The following is a 15135-nucleotide window of genomic DNA, read 5'->3' as shown; positions in this document are numbered from 1 at the left end:
AACTCATGCTCTATTTTAAGATCTGCTCTGTCCTACGTATATTTTCAACTTGTTGTACAACCTAAAGAGTTATCCAAATCAAAACTATTTTGGAAGATCTTTTCATAGGTAATTCCAAAAGTAGATTCCTCAATTCTAGAATAAAATTAATCTTCCAAGTAGATAAATTCTCAGCCTCCACATCTACAAGCCCTAAGCAGTTTTAGTTTTTCTAAAGAAAAGCATTTCAGAGATTTTACTATTTTGGTCTGCTCTATACAAATCAAGACCTGGGAAGAGGCCACGAGAAACCTTCTCAGTGCCAGTCTGCTTTCACTAAGAACAAGCATGAGGGCTTCAGCACGGCATTTATGTATTGCAGAAGTCAGCACATGGAACCCAGCAGAGTAAAGGCTACGTGCCTTCTCTAATTTTCTTTTGGATTGAGTAGCAAGAGAGGTAGGACTAAACAGAGGTCAACTGCCTTGTGCTTCTACATGGCAACTTAGTGTTCTCCCAGCTCAGAGTGTCTGGACACAGATTTAATCAGACTTAATTCCACCCCATAGCAAAGCCCAGCTGGCACATGTTGCACCCCACTACGTGGAGAAACAGTGCCTGCTGAATGAAGCACATGTGCCAGGCTAAGGGGGTAGAAACTACATTCAATCCTGTTACTCAGAGTGTTTCATCTCATTGCCACCAACACTCTATTTATGCTCAGCAGAGTGATGAGTAATTCAGGCATCCTACTAGTCAAGGCTGCCAAATCCTGCTCAGTTAATAGAGAGAGAAAAAAAAATAGTGTCTAAGCAAAACAGACAACCTGATTCTAACACAGTACTTTGAACGCCTGGCTGAAGAAAAAACTGTGATGGGGAAGGCCTGAACAACAGTGACAGTAGTACTACTTACTTCCACTTCACTCAGAGCTATTAAGACACTCTTTCATTACTCTTCATGGAGTTGGCAGCACAGTGGTCTGTCAGAATAAAATCCTGAATGTTTCCACTCCTGTTTTCCTTTGTGACATAAAAGGGAAGCTAGTTTTTGACTGCTGCAAGAATGTTATTTGCCATGGTTCAGCACAGTGCCTTTACCATTGTAATGCATTAATGTTCTGTTTACTTAGGGTATATCTAAGCTACAATGCTGCACTAAAAGAATAATACATTAAAATGAAAAAAGTACAAGACTCAACACTCTGTCAGGCTACATGACAAACCAGAACAAATCTCACCTAAATTTAGCAGTATATAAACCATGTGTCTATACTAATATCAAGGCCTTACTCAAGTTTCCATTTTGAACATCTGGGTGTCTAAGTGCAAAGACTTTGCCATATGCACATGCCTAGACTTAACTTCAATTAGTTTCATTTTCATTCCTATGGCAAAATTTACATTCTTTTAAATTGGCTATTTATTCTCTACAAGCTTCAATAGCTGAATTATGTTTAAACTTACTAGTTGGAATTTAAACCTTCTGTGAGAAAGGTCTACACTGGGATATATTTTTTGTAATTGATATATCTGATACAGAAGCATAATATGTTAATTCCTTTTCTCCCTCCTTTTTTTTTTTTCCTCCTTCAGATTAATTTCTTTCATATTGGAATTAGCTTGTGTTTTAATTTTAGACAAACAAAAAAACCTCATTTAAGTTGATATTTAAAAAAAAATGAAGTTGCTCTATATCAAAACAATTTTAATTTAGAAATATACAGTCTGTTTTGACCTATTTTCATTTGAAATATTACTACTATTTTCAAATTGCTCAAGAATTCATTAGTTTCCTGCTTCTTTCCTTCCTCCTCCCCCCAAACACCATCACTTTAGTGAAAAAAATATTGCCCAGCTTTGTGATATTTTCATTGTTTTTCACAAGGCAAACTTATGGTCTATATCTTAATAAAAAGCAGAATCATCTTGCAACCTGCCAGCTTTCTGCACCAACAAAGGCTTAGGGAAGGATGGAATTATACAAAGTTTAGCAAGCCCACTGAATAAACATGGCTGGAGTCTTCAATTTGTGGAAGGCAAGGCAGGAGGATAGGGAATTACTTCCACACACACTCTTGATGCTTTTCAACATATTCACATCAGTCAGTGTGTTTGTTTTGACAGGCACTTAGCAAAAAAAATGACCCTCCAAACACAGTAGGTACCACAGTTTTTTGTCACACTTCTTTGGGCACTTGAAAGCTCCAGTGATGTGCAGATGTGCCTGTGCTTGGCAGGGCTGAGCAGCTTGGCAACACCACCAGCATCCAGAAACTAGATTTTCATTGACTTGCAGTGCATAAGTAATTCCATGTCTTCAAAATACTTCCAGCACATATGAAATAATCACCTGATGAAATACTGATTCATTCTTATGAAAAGCAGGAGCTGGCTTCATGACTTTCATCTCTCAGCTCTGAAGTAGCTCAAGTAAAAGCTTTAAAGTTTAAAGTCAGAATTGCTTACTTGCTTTCTCTCTCTCACTCTGTGACTTGCATTATCCAGGAGGACAGGGATAGCCCCTTGACAGAGCAGGGAAAAGCTACTTGCCAGGGCATAAAAAGGATGGTTCTATGTTCCCAAAGCAAAGAAGAAGAGGAAACCTGGCAGAAATACTGGTTGTGGAGTGCAATGGCAGAGTTCAGAGGGAAAAAAGTACAGCCTTGGGTATCTCCACAAAAAAGGCTTTTGGGAAGAAAGGCCCTAAGCTGTGGCACTTGGGTAAATAAAGTTACACTTTCGCAGCTCACCCAGGTGACAGAAGTCTTGGATGAAATTCCAGGTTACCTGTTGCCTGGCTCCCAGGTCAGAGCACTGGGTGTTTCTGATTGACTTTCATAATGCTTTGTGTAAGCAGCCCAAGTGCATCATTCTACATTGATAATCTACTCTGAAAGATACTGTCCATGAATCAGGACTGGACAAACCGTACACAACGGGATTTTTAACTCTTACAGACTATCAGGTAAGAATTTCAGAATCACTTAGAAAACTGAACATATATATATATATTTATATTTATATTTATATATATATATATATAATGCCTTGTACGTCTGCCCACAGACTTTTGTTCTATTCAGTAAATTAAATTTTACTAAGCAGAAAAAGAGCAAATCCAATACTGAAGTACACTAAAACATTTTTATCAAATCCTGAACTTTGCTGCATAAGTGGCCGATTTGAGTTGATATACTTCAGAAAAAAACATTCCTATGGCTTAGCACATACCTTGATTCATCAGAACCAGGCTTCCAGCCAGCAGGGCCACACAGTTGGTAGGCTGGTGGTTGTGAAGGTACTGGAAACCCCATCCACGTCTGTATGATGTTTCATACATATATCCTGAGGCATTGGCAATCACTTCAAGAAATCTCTCCTGTTGAATCTTGCTAAGGTAGCTGTACAAGAAGTCATAAGCAGTGGCAAAACCAACCAAGGAGTGAGCAAGAGGGACTTCATCCCAGGGGGCATCCTTCACTAGCCTGTCAATAAATGAAGATGGCAATTAATTGAGTTTCACCTACTTAGTTTTCCCCCTTACTGTATTGTGATACGCATTTGACTTAAGGTCTCCAAAGTTAGATGATTCATGTTGACTTTTAACGCAGTAGTAAGATACTTACCAAGTCTCTAAAATATTTTTTCCTATCCTAAGTATGGACAACATTAATCTTCAAAGCTCATAAACTTTATTAGAAAGATTAAGTTGCTAAATATTAGAAAAATGTTTGAAATATTCTGGGTTTTGCTAGGAGAAAGACAGGCAGAATAGTGATTGTACAGAAATCTAATCTATTTATCTGAAGAAAGATTCATGTCATTTTTGTGATAAAGTAATATGCCATGGTTTATACTCCTCCAACCTCCTGCAACAAATCTTTTTTCTTTTCCAAAGGAGTCAGTTGATGATAAATGGTGCCTATGAGACCAAAATTGTCTTCAAAGTAAGTATAATAAAACAAATCACTATACTGTTTTTTCATGTCCCAAATGCATTCAAGGACAGAAGTAGAGAAAAGGAAACTTAGTTTTACTACAGCTTGAATTAACATTCTTAATAAAAACTGGGGTTTTTTAATGCTAAGATAGAAAAGAGGTAAAATGTTGTCAATACTCAAAAATTATTTTCTAGGAACTACAGGCTTGTGTCCAATGATTACACTGAACTTAGCAAAATAGTAAATTTTTATCAAGACTTCAGTTTTGCAGTACTTCCAGTACTTCCACACCATGGTTGTATAGAAACGAAAATGTGAAGGAATACATAGTGAAAATAAACTTTTATAAACTGAAAAATCATCAGTTGCTTTCATGATCGTTCTTCTCTTTCACTTTTTTTTGCAATCTATTTTTTATTACAGAAATGAATTTAAATTGTTGAGATGAGTGTCCTACTGCAATCGGTAGAAATGGTGCTGTGCTCCTGAAGGCACACACATTCCAGTTTCAACTACTCAATGACTCTATAAATATGATTTCATCTTCATTTGTGTAAGCATCAGCATGAACAGATGAGGAAAAAAAAATCCCCAAAGAGTAAACTAAAACCAAAAAAATTCTGCTACAGAAGCATTTATTGGCATTCCAAATGCATTAAAAATACATGTAGAAATTACAACCATCAGCACTGCAATGATGGTAAAAGACAAGCAAGTGAAAAAAAATATGACCTTTAATTTTTATTTGAGCATAGTTAAATCATAAGAAGAACTCAAGTTTGGCACATTCATACTCCTATGTAAGGAAACTCTCTGTATGCCTTTTGATCAGCTGTATTTCCAACAGTTTTAACTGTTCGCTGTTTCTCAGCTTTGATCCCATCTTCTGCTTGCAGTGAAGTTAAACGTTCTTTTTTCCTTTTTTTTAAATGAAATATTTAAATGAAATATTTGTCTCACAGATTTAAATGAAATACATCAATCTGAGTTATCTAGTTATTTGTCAATTTCAATTAATTCTCCATTTCTGCTTTCCTTATAATTGAAAAAGCTCTTAAAATGTTGTTGATCCTATACATAAAACTAAAGTTCCATTCTTTGCCAATTATATGCAAGAGTCTGGCACCATGATTCCTGTCAGGAATCCTTTGACACAGAAAAATTCCTTTGATCAGCTGTATAATGAATTCTAATTTCCAAAGTATTTTTAGTTTCACTAAACCTCTGCATATTCAGAAATCAGAGTTCAAATAGGTACAGGAAATTTCACTCTAAAGGCATCTGCTTGGAACAATTACAAAGAGCTTGAGGCTAAGCTATACATTAGGGTAGAAGAAATGTACAATGAAAGAATCTGAACTAAATTAAAATATTTAATTCAAAGTTTAGAAACATTTTAACAACACACAAGCTACTAATTAGATTCTGTTTAAACCTGATCTTTACCTGACTTAATTTAAAATGGGATTTGCCAGTGGAACTGATTTATTTTAACTTTCACTCTTAAGGTATATGCTAAGTTTATGCTTAGTTTCTAATAGAATACTACATCAAATTCTACAGTGTAAGAGCATATAATAGTCCATGGCACTGCTTCTGACAAAATAGAAACTAGTCTTCTATATGTGAGGAGATAAATTGAGAGGTTATAACAGCGTTTAGGCTCGAGATCTCCTCAGGAAAGAAAACCAAACAAAACCAAAACAAACCCTACAGCCCTTCAGTGTAAAATCCCTTATGTTAGGCACCCTTATCATACATACTGACAGTTATCCAGCTTGGGTTAGACAAGCAATTTTGTCATAACTCCCCTCAAATTGCACTTCTGTACAGTTAAATCTTGTATAAAATTTCACAAAGGAGATACATACAAGGAATAATAGAGAAAATTAAAGATGATGATTTAAAGATCTTAATTTCTAAGCACACAAACCCACAGTCAACATCAGTTCTTAAGGTGAAACTCCTGAAGAAACAACTCTTTTGTTGCTATAAATCAACTTAACTTAGTTAACTTAACTTCGTTTCAAGGGAACCAAGCAATGTACATCAAACATGTGGAAAATTATTCAAAAGAAGAATGGTCAAGTAGCAAGAATTACATGGTTTTTATATCTAAATTATGTTCTCACTTTTCAAATGCATCTCCCAGTGTCAGGCTTGGTAAATAATCTGGCTGATAAACTGGGGGAAAGCACAGAGCCACAGGCATGCACTGAACATATGTGAAAAAAATGTTTTCAGGGCTATTAACTACAAAGAAAAGTGGTATGTATTTATACAAAGATAGGTAAAAATAAGCGAACACTTTGCCCTGTACAAGCTGTTTTCTAAGCCACTCAAGACTGAAATGTAACATCAGAGAATATGAACCTCAGTTTCACGATTAACTGTGTCTGACGACAGCAAGTCACCTCTGCCTCAAGGCTGCACTAGCCTTGTCAGCCTCTAAAGGCATCTGATTTGACAAAAGCAAACAAACAACCGAATCCAAAGTAAATAAAAATATCTATAATGGGTTCTTTAATATAGAACAACTACTTAGTTGCAGACATATCTTTGAGCAAAGGCAACTGTTCCAAAAATTCTAAAATACATTTTAAATTCTAAAACATAAAGGCACCCCTACAGTACCTTTTTACACTTATATACCTGTACCTGTCAGAACAGGTATATTTGGAAGAGGTGCCTATCTGGAAACTCGAGGAGGCTATGAAAGAGCAAAAAGTGCTGAACAGGTTTGCTACCACATTATCAAACTCCATAAATATCCAAAGCCATACTCATTGTTCTGTGCAAAAAACTGCTGTCTGAACAAATCCTGTAAATGGCACAGGATAAAGACATGGCTGGGGTGTTCTTTAAAGTTTTGTTCATCTGTGTCCTATAAAATATTTTTGCTACTTTATTTTAAACATTTAGAGTTTGATATAAATCTTCCATGAAGAAACTGGAGAAATAAAGAGATCATGGATAAGGCTGGGATTATGGATAAGTAGTATGGTTTTCCTACATGTGTTGAGAATTTTAGCATGGTGCAATGTGGTTTATCTGTTTTAGATTTGCCACCTTCTACAGTGAACAATGAATATGAAGAGGGGGATTAAGACCCTGTTTTCCAGTGATCAATTGACAACACCAAGAACCATCATGCATGCACCGCATTTGTTCTAGGTATACACAGCACCTTCATTAAATGCAATTCCAAGTTCTAAATAAGTATAACATTTCCATAAAATTTTGGATGGAAAGTAAAAGTCACCAGCACCAACAAAGCCAAGATCACTTCAACCTCTCAATTTCTTGACAACACTCCTGGTGCTATTTCCTCTTCTCTCAGCAGAAACGTGTATTGCTAGAGGACACGAAGTATAGCGAGGGTTCTGAATATTACGCACTGCAACTACAGGTTTTCATGAGGCAAAAAGCCTTTACTCAGGGTTTTCTCAGCCCTTTTATAAGGTGTTCCGACCCAGGTTATCTTGACTCGTGGAAGGAACAACATCTCCCTCATCCCATTGGTGGGACAAGAGAGAAAACACTCTCAGAACATCTGTGTCTTGTTTTGGGAAACCAAACCTTGTTTTTACACAACAGTCCTTGAGAGCAAACAGTTCTCAAAAAACTTTCCCTTAGGAACAATCAGCCCCTGAGAGCTTGAAATTCTCTCAGGTTCAGAAATCATGCCTACAAACGTGTTTCTGTAATTTCCCACTATTCGCTACCAAATAACTTCTTCCTTACTGAAAGCAGGGTCACCTGGGTTGGGGCAGTCCCAAACATGAATACAGACTGGGAGAAGAATTCACTGAGAACAGCCCTGCAGAGGTGGATTTAGGGGTTCAGGTGGATGAAAAGCTGGTCCAGTGATGTGCACCTGCAGCCCAGGAAGCCAGTTTTTCTGGGCTCATCCAAAGCTAAGTGGCCACCACGGTGAGGGAGGGGATTCTGCTCCTCCACTCTGCCCTGCTGAGACTCCACCTGGGGTGCTGTAAGCTGCTCTGGGCTCCTCAGCATAAGAAGGACATGGACCTGTTGGAGCGAGCCCAGAGGAAGCCAGAATGATGCTCAGATGGCTGGAGCACCTCTCCTATGCAGACAGGTTGAGAGAGATGGGGTTTTTCAGCCTGGAAAAGTATCCAGGGAGACCTTGCAGAAACCTTCTAGTACCTAAAGGGGGACATATAAAAAAGAGGTTTTTTGCATGGGCAGGTAATGGTAAGACACGGGGGAATAAACTAAAGAAGGAGATGAAGGATTATGAAGAAACTCTTGACTGTGAGGGTGGTTAGGCACTGGCACAGGTTTCCCAGAGAAGTTGTGGATGCCCCAAACGTGGAAGTATTCAAGGCCTGGCTGGACAGGGCTTTCAGCAACCTTGTCTAGTCCAAGTTGTCCCTACCCAGTGAAGGGGTTTTGGAACTGGAGGGTCTTCAATGTCCCTTCAAACCCAAACACTTCTGTTTCTAAGATTCTATCAGCATTTCTCTCAGAAATACAAGCCAAGAGGGAAAAAACACTGTCTGGCAGTTCAACGCAGGATTTAAATCAAACTCTGCTGCTCAAGTGAGTTCTTCGATCATGACCTCTGAGATGTTTAGAGTCATCTTTCCTTCACTGTGTATTCAGGTCTTAAAACCAAATTGAAGTATATAGGAAAATAACACTCTGAGATATAGAATACCCTTCCAAGCAGTGTGAGAACTGATTTTCAGCCTCTAGGTCAACAACTAACATGGTAATAGAGCATGCAAAATGAACAATTAAGCACACCCTGACACATGCATTACACAAGTAATCCACATCCTGAATTTTAACGCTCCAAACTTTCCCACGACAAATTACTGCAGAATAACTCCTGGAGGAGGAGATTGAAGGAAAGATGTCAGTACTTGCTCCTCAGTACTGAAATTCTCAATCTTACCAGGTGCATGCAAAGGAAATGAGTGAGAACTCTTTTCTAATGGCTTAGAGGTGAAAATCAGTTCTAAGAGACCCCTGTAGTGCATTTTGATGCCATCTACCTCAGATATGGTAGCCAGCTGTGAGCATGGTTGAGTTTAATGCACACTGAATGTCAAGTGTGGATGCAAATGAGACACGTAACAGGGCCACCTGACCTCTTGATTGTTTGTGCAATTGTACAGTCTTCCCAATGCCAAGGGCAATACCTTGGCACTCTTGCTATTGTCCTGACCCACTGCTGAGGGAAGGAGATACAGCTTTAAACCTCCCACCAGGCAAGAAAGAGAAATATTCTTCCATGGCTAGACAAAGCATATATATGAAGAGGGAGAACATCTTCCAAGGGGAATGAGACCACCAACATTCATTTTATAAACCAGACCAAATCTTAAACATTTTTCTTATGAAGTCTCCAAAACAAGGTATTTTTTTTTGCTCAAGTAGAATATTTTCTTAACAAATGGAGCAATATTCTACAATTGTCATTTTGGGAAGAAAAAAGAAGATTGAAAAAGACCAAAATTCTCATCTTTTACCTTTCTCAGATTTTTCTGGTTGGTTGCCAATGCAAAATCCCCATTATCTGCCCAACCTTAGTGCGTGGTTCTTAGCAACAACAAAAAAATTAAAAATAAAAAACATACTTGAAAAACTGATGATTTATGTTTCTGTTCTCTAAGGTAAAACAGATTTACCCCTCTCTCTTTACCAGTCATGTTTCAGCAGAAGCCAATCTCACATGCTTGTGTTCACTGCAGCTCAGTTGAAAGGATGACAGGCAAAGGAGTGGCTAAATGTAACTACATTCACATTAGTATGGGAAAAAAAAGACAACATACAGACAGACATTTTAAGAGCTTACTATAGAGTCGTAGTGCTTAGGTGCTATGGGGAGGAAAGTAAAACTTCAATTCCTTAAAATTCTTCATCTACTTTTTAACCTCTTTCCCTCTGTTTCCTCATAGGTCTATGATAATCATTCTGATCCTTCTAAAGCTTTTTTCAGATCTCTCATTTTTGGCTTTGATCACAAGAGAGTGCTTCTCACACGGGGATTGCTTTTATGATGCTTCTGTGTTGACACATTAATAAACTAGAACTGACTCTGTTTTAGTTGTTCTCTCAGTGTCACATTAAGCAGACACAGAACTTTAACTATGTTATTATTTTAGGAGATTGCCTCTAGCTCTTGTTTTAGCAAATTTTTATACCAGTCATGCCACAAAAGGAGCTCCCTGTAGCTACCACAGAACGTCAGCACCAATTTATCTTCTATATCAATTTAGGCATTAAAGAAGCTCTCCAAAATCCAGCCAGCCATTTAATTTCACAGACATGCACAGTATCTATTTTTAAACACTACATATGTAGAAGATAAAAACAGCATAAGGGTTTGATATTTCACTTACTAACATAACATATATTCCAAATATCAAATTCATCTTCCTACCCTTCCTTTTCTTTTTTTTCTTCTCTGCAGGAGACAGTGCATCAGCATCCTTCAGACTTCTTTTATACTAACTTTTATTCCACAGCCTTATAAAGCCCCCCCTAAATTTTCTTTGAATGTGATTGCTGGTTGATTAGAGTCAAACAGATGTTATAAATTTCTGGTGTCAGCACAGAGACTTGCTTTATTTTAACTTTGCATATATGAATTTATTTTAGTTAAATGATTATCCACATGTTTAATTATTTACACGTACCTATTTTTACCTTGTAATCTGTATTGTTCAATGTCTAGCACTATCTGTATACTAACAGCAAGGGTCCTATAGGATGCTCCAATACTTTTTAATAAACAGTGACTAACAGGAGGCTGCATGTTTGCTAGTTTATGAGAAAGCAGCAGAAAGGTCACAGATTTGTTATGCCAAAGCCTCCTGTTAGCTTCTCCTTGGTTGCTGCTATTTCTCTGGAATGTCTGCATGTGCTTGACAGTAATTATCTGCCCCATGAAACCCACAGAGCCACTGTTAAATCCCACACCTTACTGCACATTGGTAACATACTTGTCTTAAAAAATGGGACAACAAGTATGTGCAAAAAACCCCAAAACAAACCCACAAACATCTCTTTCTGGCCATTGCAAATCAGAACATCTCTCTTGCTACAAGAAGGGTGCAGAATTTGTGAACTCCCAAGGCATTTGTTTGTAAGGTGGGCTTCATAAAGAATAAAGTTTTTCACTGCTTTGTCCAAAACAGAGAATCTGATTGAACTGTTACTTCTGCACAATGTGTGACTCTGATTACATCATTCCGCTCAGCACAGAATGGGACGAGCCAGCGGCATATGGAAAGAATCACGAGCACAGATCTCCTCGGCCAAAACGCCCTTCTGGTGGGGAGTGCTCTAGGGGCCAGTCAGAGATAAAATGCCAGAAAACACATCAATATCCTCTGTTCCCTCTTAAAAAAGGTAATACGTCTCAAATATAAGGACAAACTTCCCATAAGATTTTAGACAGTATCTAGATATCCAAGCCGTGGAAAACCAAGGGGTTTATTTAATACCAGCTTTTAATTTTTTACAGGCAAAACCATTAATGCTCATTTATTTCAACTAAAATATTAATGCACGTTTGTTTGCTGTTGCTAGTCTCCACAACAGTGTTGTTCCCATATCATTTTGGGTGATTGTTATAGTTAGCTGTTACCCAGTGCCCCTGTGTTTATTTTAAAATGTAAACCTACTCCAGGATGTAGCCATTAGGGATGCTCTGCTAATGAGCAGCATGCCTATCAGCATGGGCTGTTATGACAAACAGCTCAGCCTCTGTTAGTTGACACAAATGGGAACTCAGTTATGGAAGTACTTTATTATGTGACACAAAATGACTATTTTAATAGATGAGAAGGGACCAGAGCTCTTAATTACATGCCCCTTCCATGTATATATCAATTACCAGTAGACTTTCTCATAATTGTATCCTGGGATATTGAATGATATTTGGACTACTGAGGATTCCACTAATGTAAAGACGAGATTTAAAATGTCAGTCTCCTTAATCTCCTAGCATTCTGAAACAAATAACCAGCGACATTTTAAACCGTATTTCTTTTATTCAACTACTGCACATGCTAAAAACATACACTTTTGTTTTCTGGTGAGGCTTAAATTTCACTTAACATTGCCACAAAAACTAGAGGAAACTCATTAAAATGATTTAATTTTTTTTATAAATTCTAAAGCTATTTTAGAGTCAATGCCATGACAGCAGAAGTCAAAAGAAATCCAGATTATACTGCTGAAAGAATTAAGATGTCAATGCCAGATTTAACTTTCCAACATGTTGATGAATCTGTCAGTGATAAAAAATATATTTTTCCAGAAAATTTATATGTCAGTCTTGGCACCTACATTACTGAGGAGGTCTAAGGAGAGGCCTGTTTTACTTGCCTTACTGATACCTCTTTGGAAAAACACTCTTTCCTGATGAAATAAATAGTTGTGGCAGATCACTCTTCTAACATGCAAGGTGCCAAGGGCAGGCAACATCAAGACTGCTCCTTCTTTCCACCCTCCTGATCAGAGCATGCGTGCCCTCAAATTATTTAATAAGGACAATAATCATAATATATCATCCAGAATGATGTTTTCCCAAAGGAAAATACTGAGGAAAACCAAACATGCCTAGATAGACTGGACAAAAAATTCCACCACTGTGACACTGCCAGAATAGTTCACATAACAGCCACAACTCATATTTATCATGTTTATTCTCCTAGTCTGATCCTAAGTGGAGAAGCGCATGCAGTAACATTTTCTGGTACTTTTAAGTTGACTTTCTTAGGAAAAACAGATTTACATAATCTATCTGCCCAGTCCTTCAGCCTCTGAACTCAGCCTATTTGAGCAAAGCCAGACAGTGCAGTACAAGCCTCAGACATGTCACATTCCTACTTTTCTGAAAGCCACTGTTGGACGAGGGAGACAGATCTATATTATTGCCACCACCGATGGGGCTATAGTGTAAACTCCATGCTGACAGCATTCAGACATAAGTTCTCAGGGGGGAAAGAAAAATGGAAACTAGATCCATGTTTCTGCCACAGCATTTGAAGGGCTGACCAGCTGGAGGTTATACAAAGGGCAGCTTAGCCCAGCTCTATTGCCTATGTTTACAATTTCCTCCTGCACTTCCACTACTGCTAAGCACATTGCAGCCACTTCTTTTGCAAAGCAGAGAACCCTGATTAAACCTTGACTGATTTCTGAATGGGATGTCTACATCAGAGGGGAAAAATGGCAAAAGTATGGTTTCTCTTTCACCAAGGTAATGCAAGATACTTGCTTGAGAAAAAAAGAGTAGCTGGAGGCAGTAAATAACGTCAAAGCCAAGTGGAAATGGGATATCTGCTTGGTTCTGATTGGTATCTGGTCAGCTAGGACAAAGGAGAGCATTATAACACGGGACAGAACAACCACAATTAATCCAGGTCAGGAATCTCAGGACATAAGGAAATTAAACAACGTTGAGACAGAGAGTGACATGTAGGAAACTGAAAAAAAACCAGATGCAAACAAGTTCTCCTACTCAAAATAATGCTTTCCCCTCTTTCTTATTTCATTAAAACAGATGGCCATGTAACTACACCCTACCCAAAACAAGTTAAGAAAGAGTGTGAACAATGAAACTAAGGAGGAAGGTGTTGACTTTGGAGCAGTCTGTCTCCTGTTGGGGATGGTCACACATCCTCGGATTCACCTCTGTAAGCTACAGCCCTCTGTCAGTGTGCCAGGAGAAACACACAGTGTCTCCAGAGCTGAGACTGAAGCTTTGTATTGCTATGCCTCAGTGGAAGATTTTGAAAATTCCCACCGCTGCTGAGACAATATGTTCTTCCTAAATCTCGCATGTCCTCTCTTTTGTGACATGCAGGCAATATACGGCCAGCGCATCCCTTCTGTCTCCCATCACTTCTTTTGCTCTAGCTCATGTATTCCTGTGGCATTCACCATTTTAACACTTAGTGCAAGGGAACCCAAATACTATCATGCCTTTTCACTCATGTCCATCAGGAGGATATAGATCCCAAGCTATGCTAGCTCAAATCCAACATAAATCCAGTGAGGGCCCATGGAAGGATAACATTTATAGGGTACTACTAGTTGGTTACTAGAAGGTAAGGATTAGTTTGAGCAATGAATACTGCTTGAATAGTTAATGCTTCTCTTCCTGTGCTGACTTGAATCTTGACTCACACTTCTGCAGAGCTGCTGTCACCACATAGCTGTAGAAGAGCAGCTACCACAGCAGGGAGCAGTGCCCCATCCTGCTCCATCTCGCTGCTCTGGGCAGATGCCGCAGTCCTGGAAAAGCCCACATTCCTGTCCTCTGACCTATTCACAGTGATAGCAATCCTGGAACCTAGTCTGCAAGGTGTACCACGTGGCAGCTGCTGCATGGAGGTACGGGAAATGCATCTGCCTGAGCAAAAAGAGGATATAAATTGCAGGTGGGTCTGAAAAGGAGACCTTGGGGTCTCAACTCTAGAATCTCTCCTACAGTGAGAACAATAACTTCTGTCCCCCAGAAAGAGTGTGGTACAGAGAAGACAGAGTAATCTGTAGGGATGACAACTCACATCCAGAGGAAGTTAATCCAGGAGGTGGTCATCAAAACACCAGTTACTCGGGCCGTTCTAGTAATCAGATGGACAACTGTCATGTCCTAGTATGTCTTAAGGAGCAGCCCCAGAACCATGCAGCCAAATGAAGCTGCCAGTCTGAACTACAGCTCAGACATATGCTCAAACAGACTGCAGAAGCCCAAGAATGTAATTTTTACCTACACCTAATTACACCTTTTTCATAGGCCCTCTCCTTCCTAAATTCTTCTCAAGGAAGAATTAATTACCTAAAAGATACGTAAGAATCTGGGGAAAAAAAAAATAAGAGTAACTATTTTAGCACTTCTTGACACAACTAGATGTGAAACTCTTCCTTCTGATTGAGAGTGGGTCTGGATTACTTTTTTTCTTTTTTACAGCAAACAGGGTGGTACACAAAGGATCGTGCTCCTCTCAGCATCAACTTTCAAGAAGATAAGTCCAGTGAAGGTGAAAAGCTGTGTGTCACTGCTGGTCCAGATGAAGATAAATGCATTCAGCAAGTTAGTCACTGTTAAAATGAGTATTAGTACAACTGACATAATTTAAGCAATTCACTCATCCACTCACTCCTCCAACTGTAAGCAGCTTATACAGTAAGAACAACTTAAAAAAAAAAAAGACAAAAATCTA

The 15135-nt window shown here is 38.5% G+C and overlaps 1 protein-coding gene and 1 long non-coding RNA gene across 4 annotated transcripts in view; one reads left to right on the top strand and one right to left on the bottom strand.

Annotated features, from left to right (window-relative positions):
• Nucleotides 1-15127, top strand: part of LOC131577517 (uncharacterized) — a 32369-nt gene extending 17242 nt beyond the window's left edge. The window contains exons 2-4 of the long non-coding RNA XR_009277228.1: nucleotides 3880-3928; nucleotides 11157-11308; nucleotides 13470-15127. This is a non-coding gene — a long non-coding RNA (uncharacterized LOC131577517). The remainder of the gene's footprint in view (nucleotides 1-3879; nucleotides 3929-11156; nucleotides 11309-13469) is intronic.
• DSE (dermatan sulfate epimerase) overlaps nucleotides 1-15135 on the bottom strand; it is a 34798-nt gene that overhangs the window by 6657 nt on the left and 13006 nt on the right. For 2 of the 3 annotated variants that reach the window (XM_058835443.1, XM_058835442.1), the window contains one exon: nucleotides 3213-3466. In XM_058835443.1, the coding sequence (XP_058691426.1) occupies nucleotides 3213-3466 (254 nt within the window). Of the gene's footprint in view, nucleotides 1-3212; nucleotides 3467-15135 lie in introns of those variants that run through there. The other variant, XM_058835444.1, reaches the window with a different exon arrangement.

Source organism: Poecile atricapillus, chromosome 3 (genome assembly GCF_030490865.1).
Source record: "Poecile atricapillus isolate bPoeAtr1 chromosome 3, bPoeAtr1.hap1, whole genome shotgun sequence".
In the NCBI taxonomy this organism is placed as follows: Eukaryota; Metazoa; Chordata; class Aves; order Passeriformes; family Paridae; genus Poecile; species Poecile atricapillus.
This window is presented reverse-complemented; position numbering and strand designations above follow the sequence as displayed.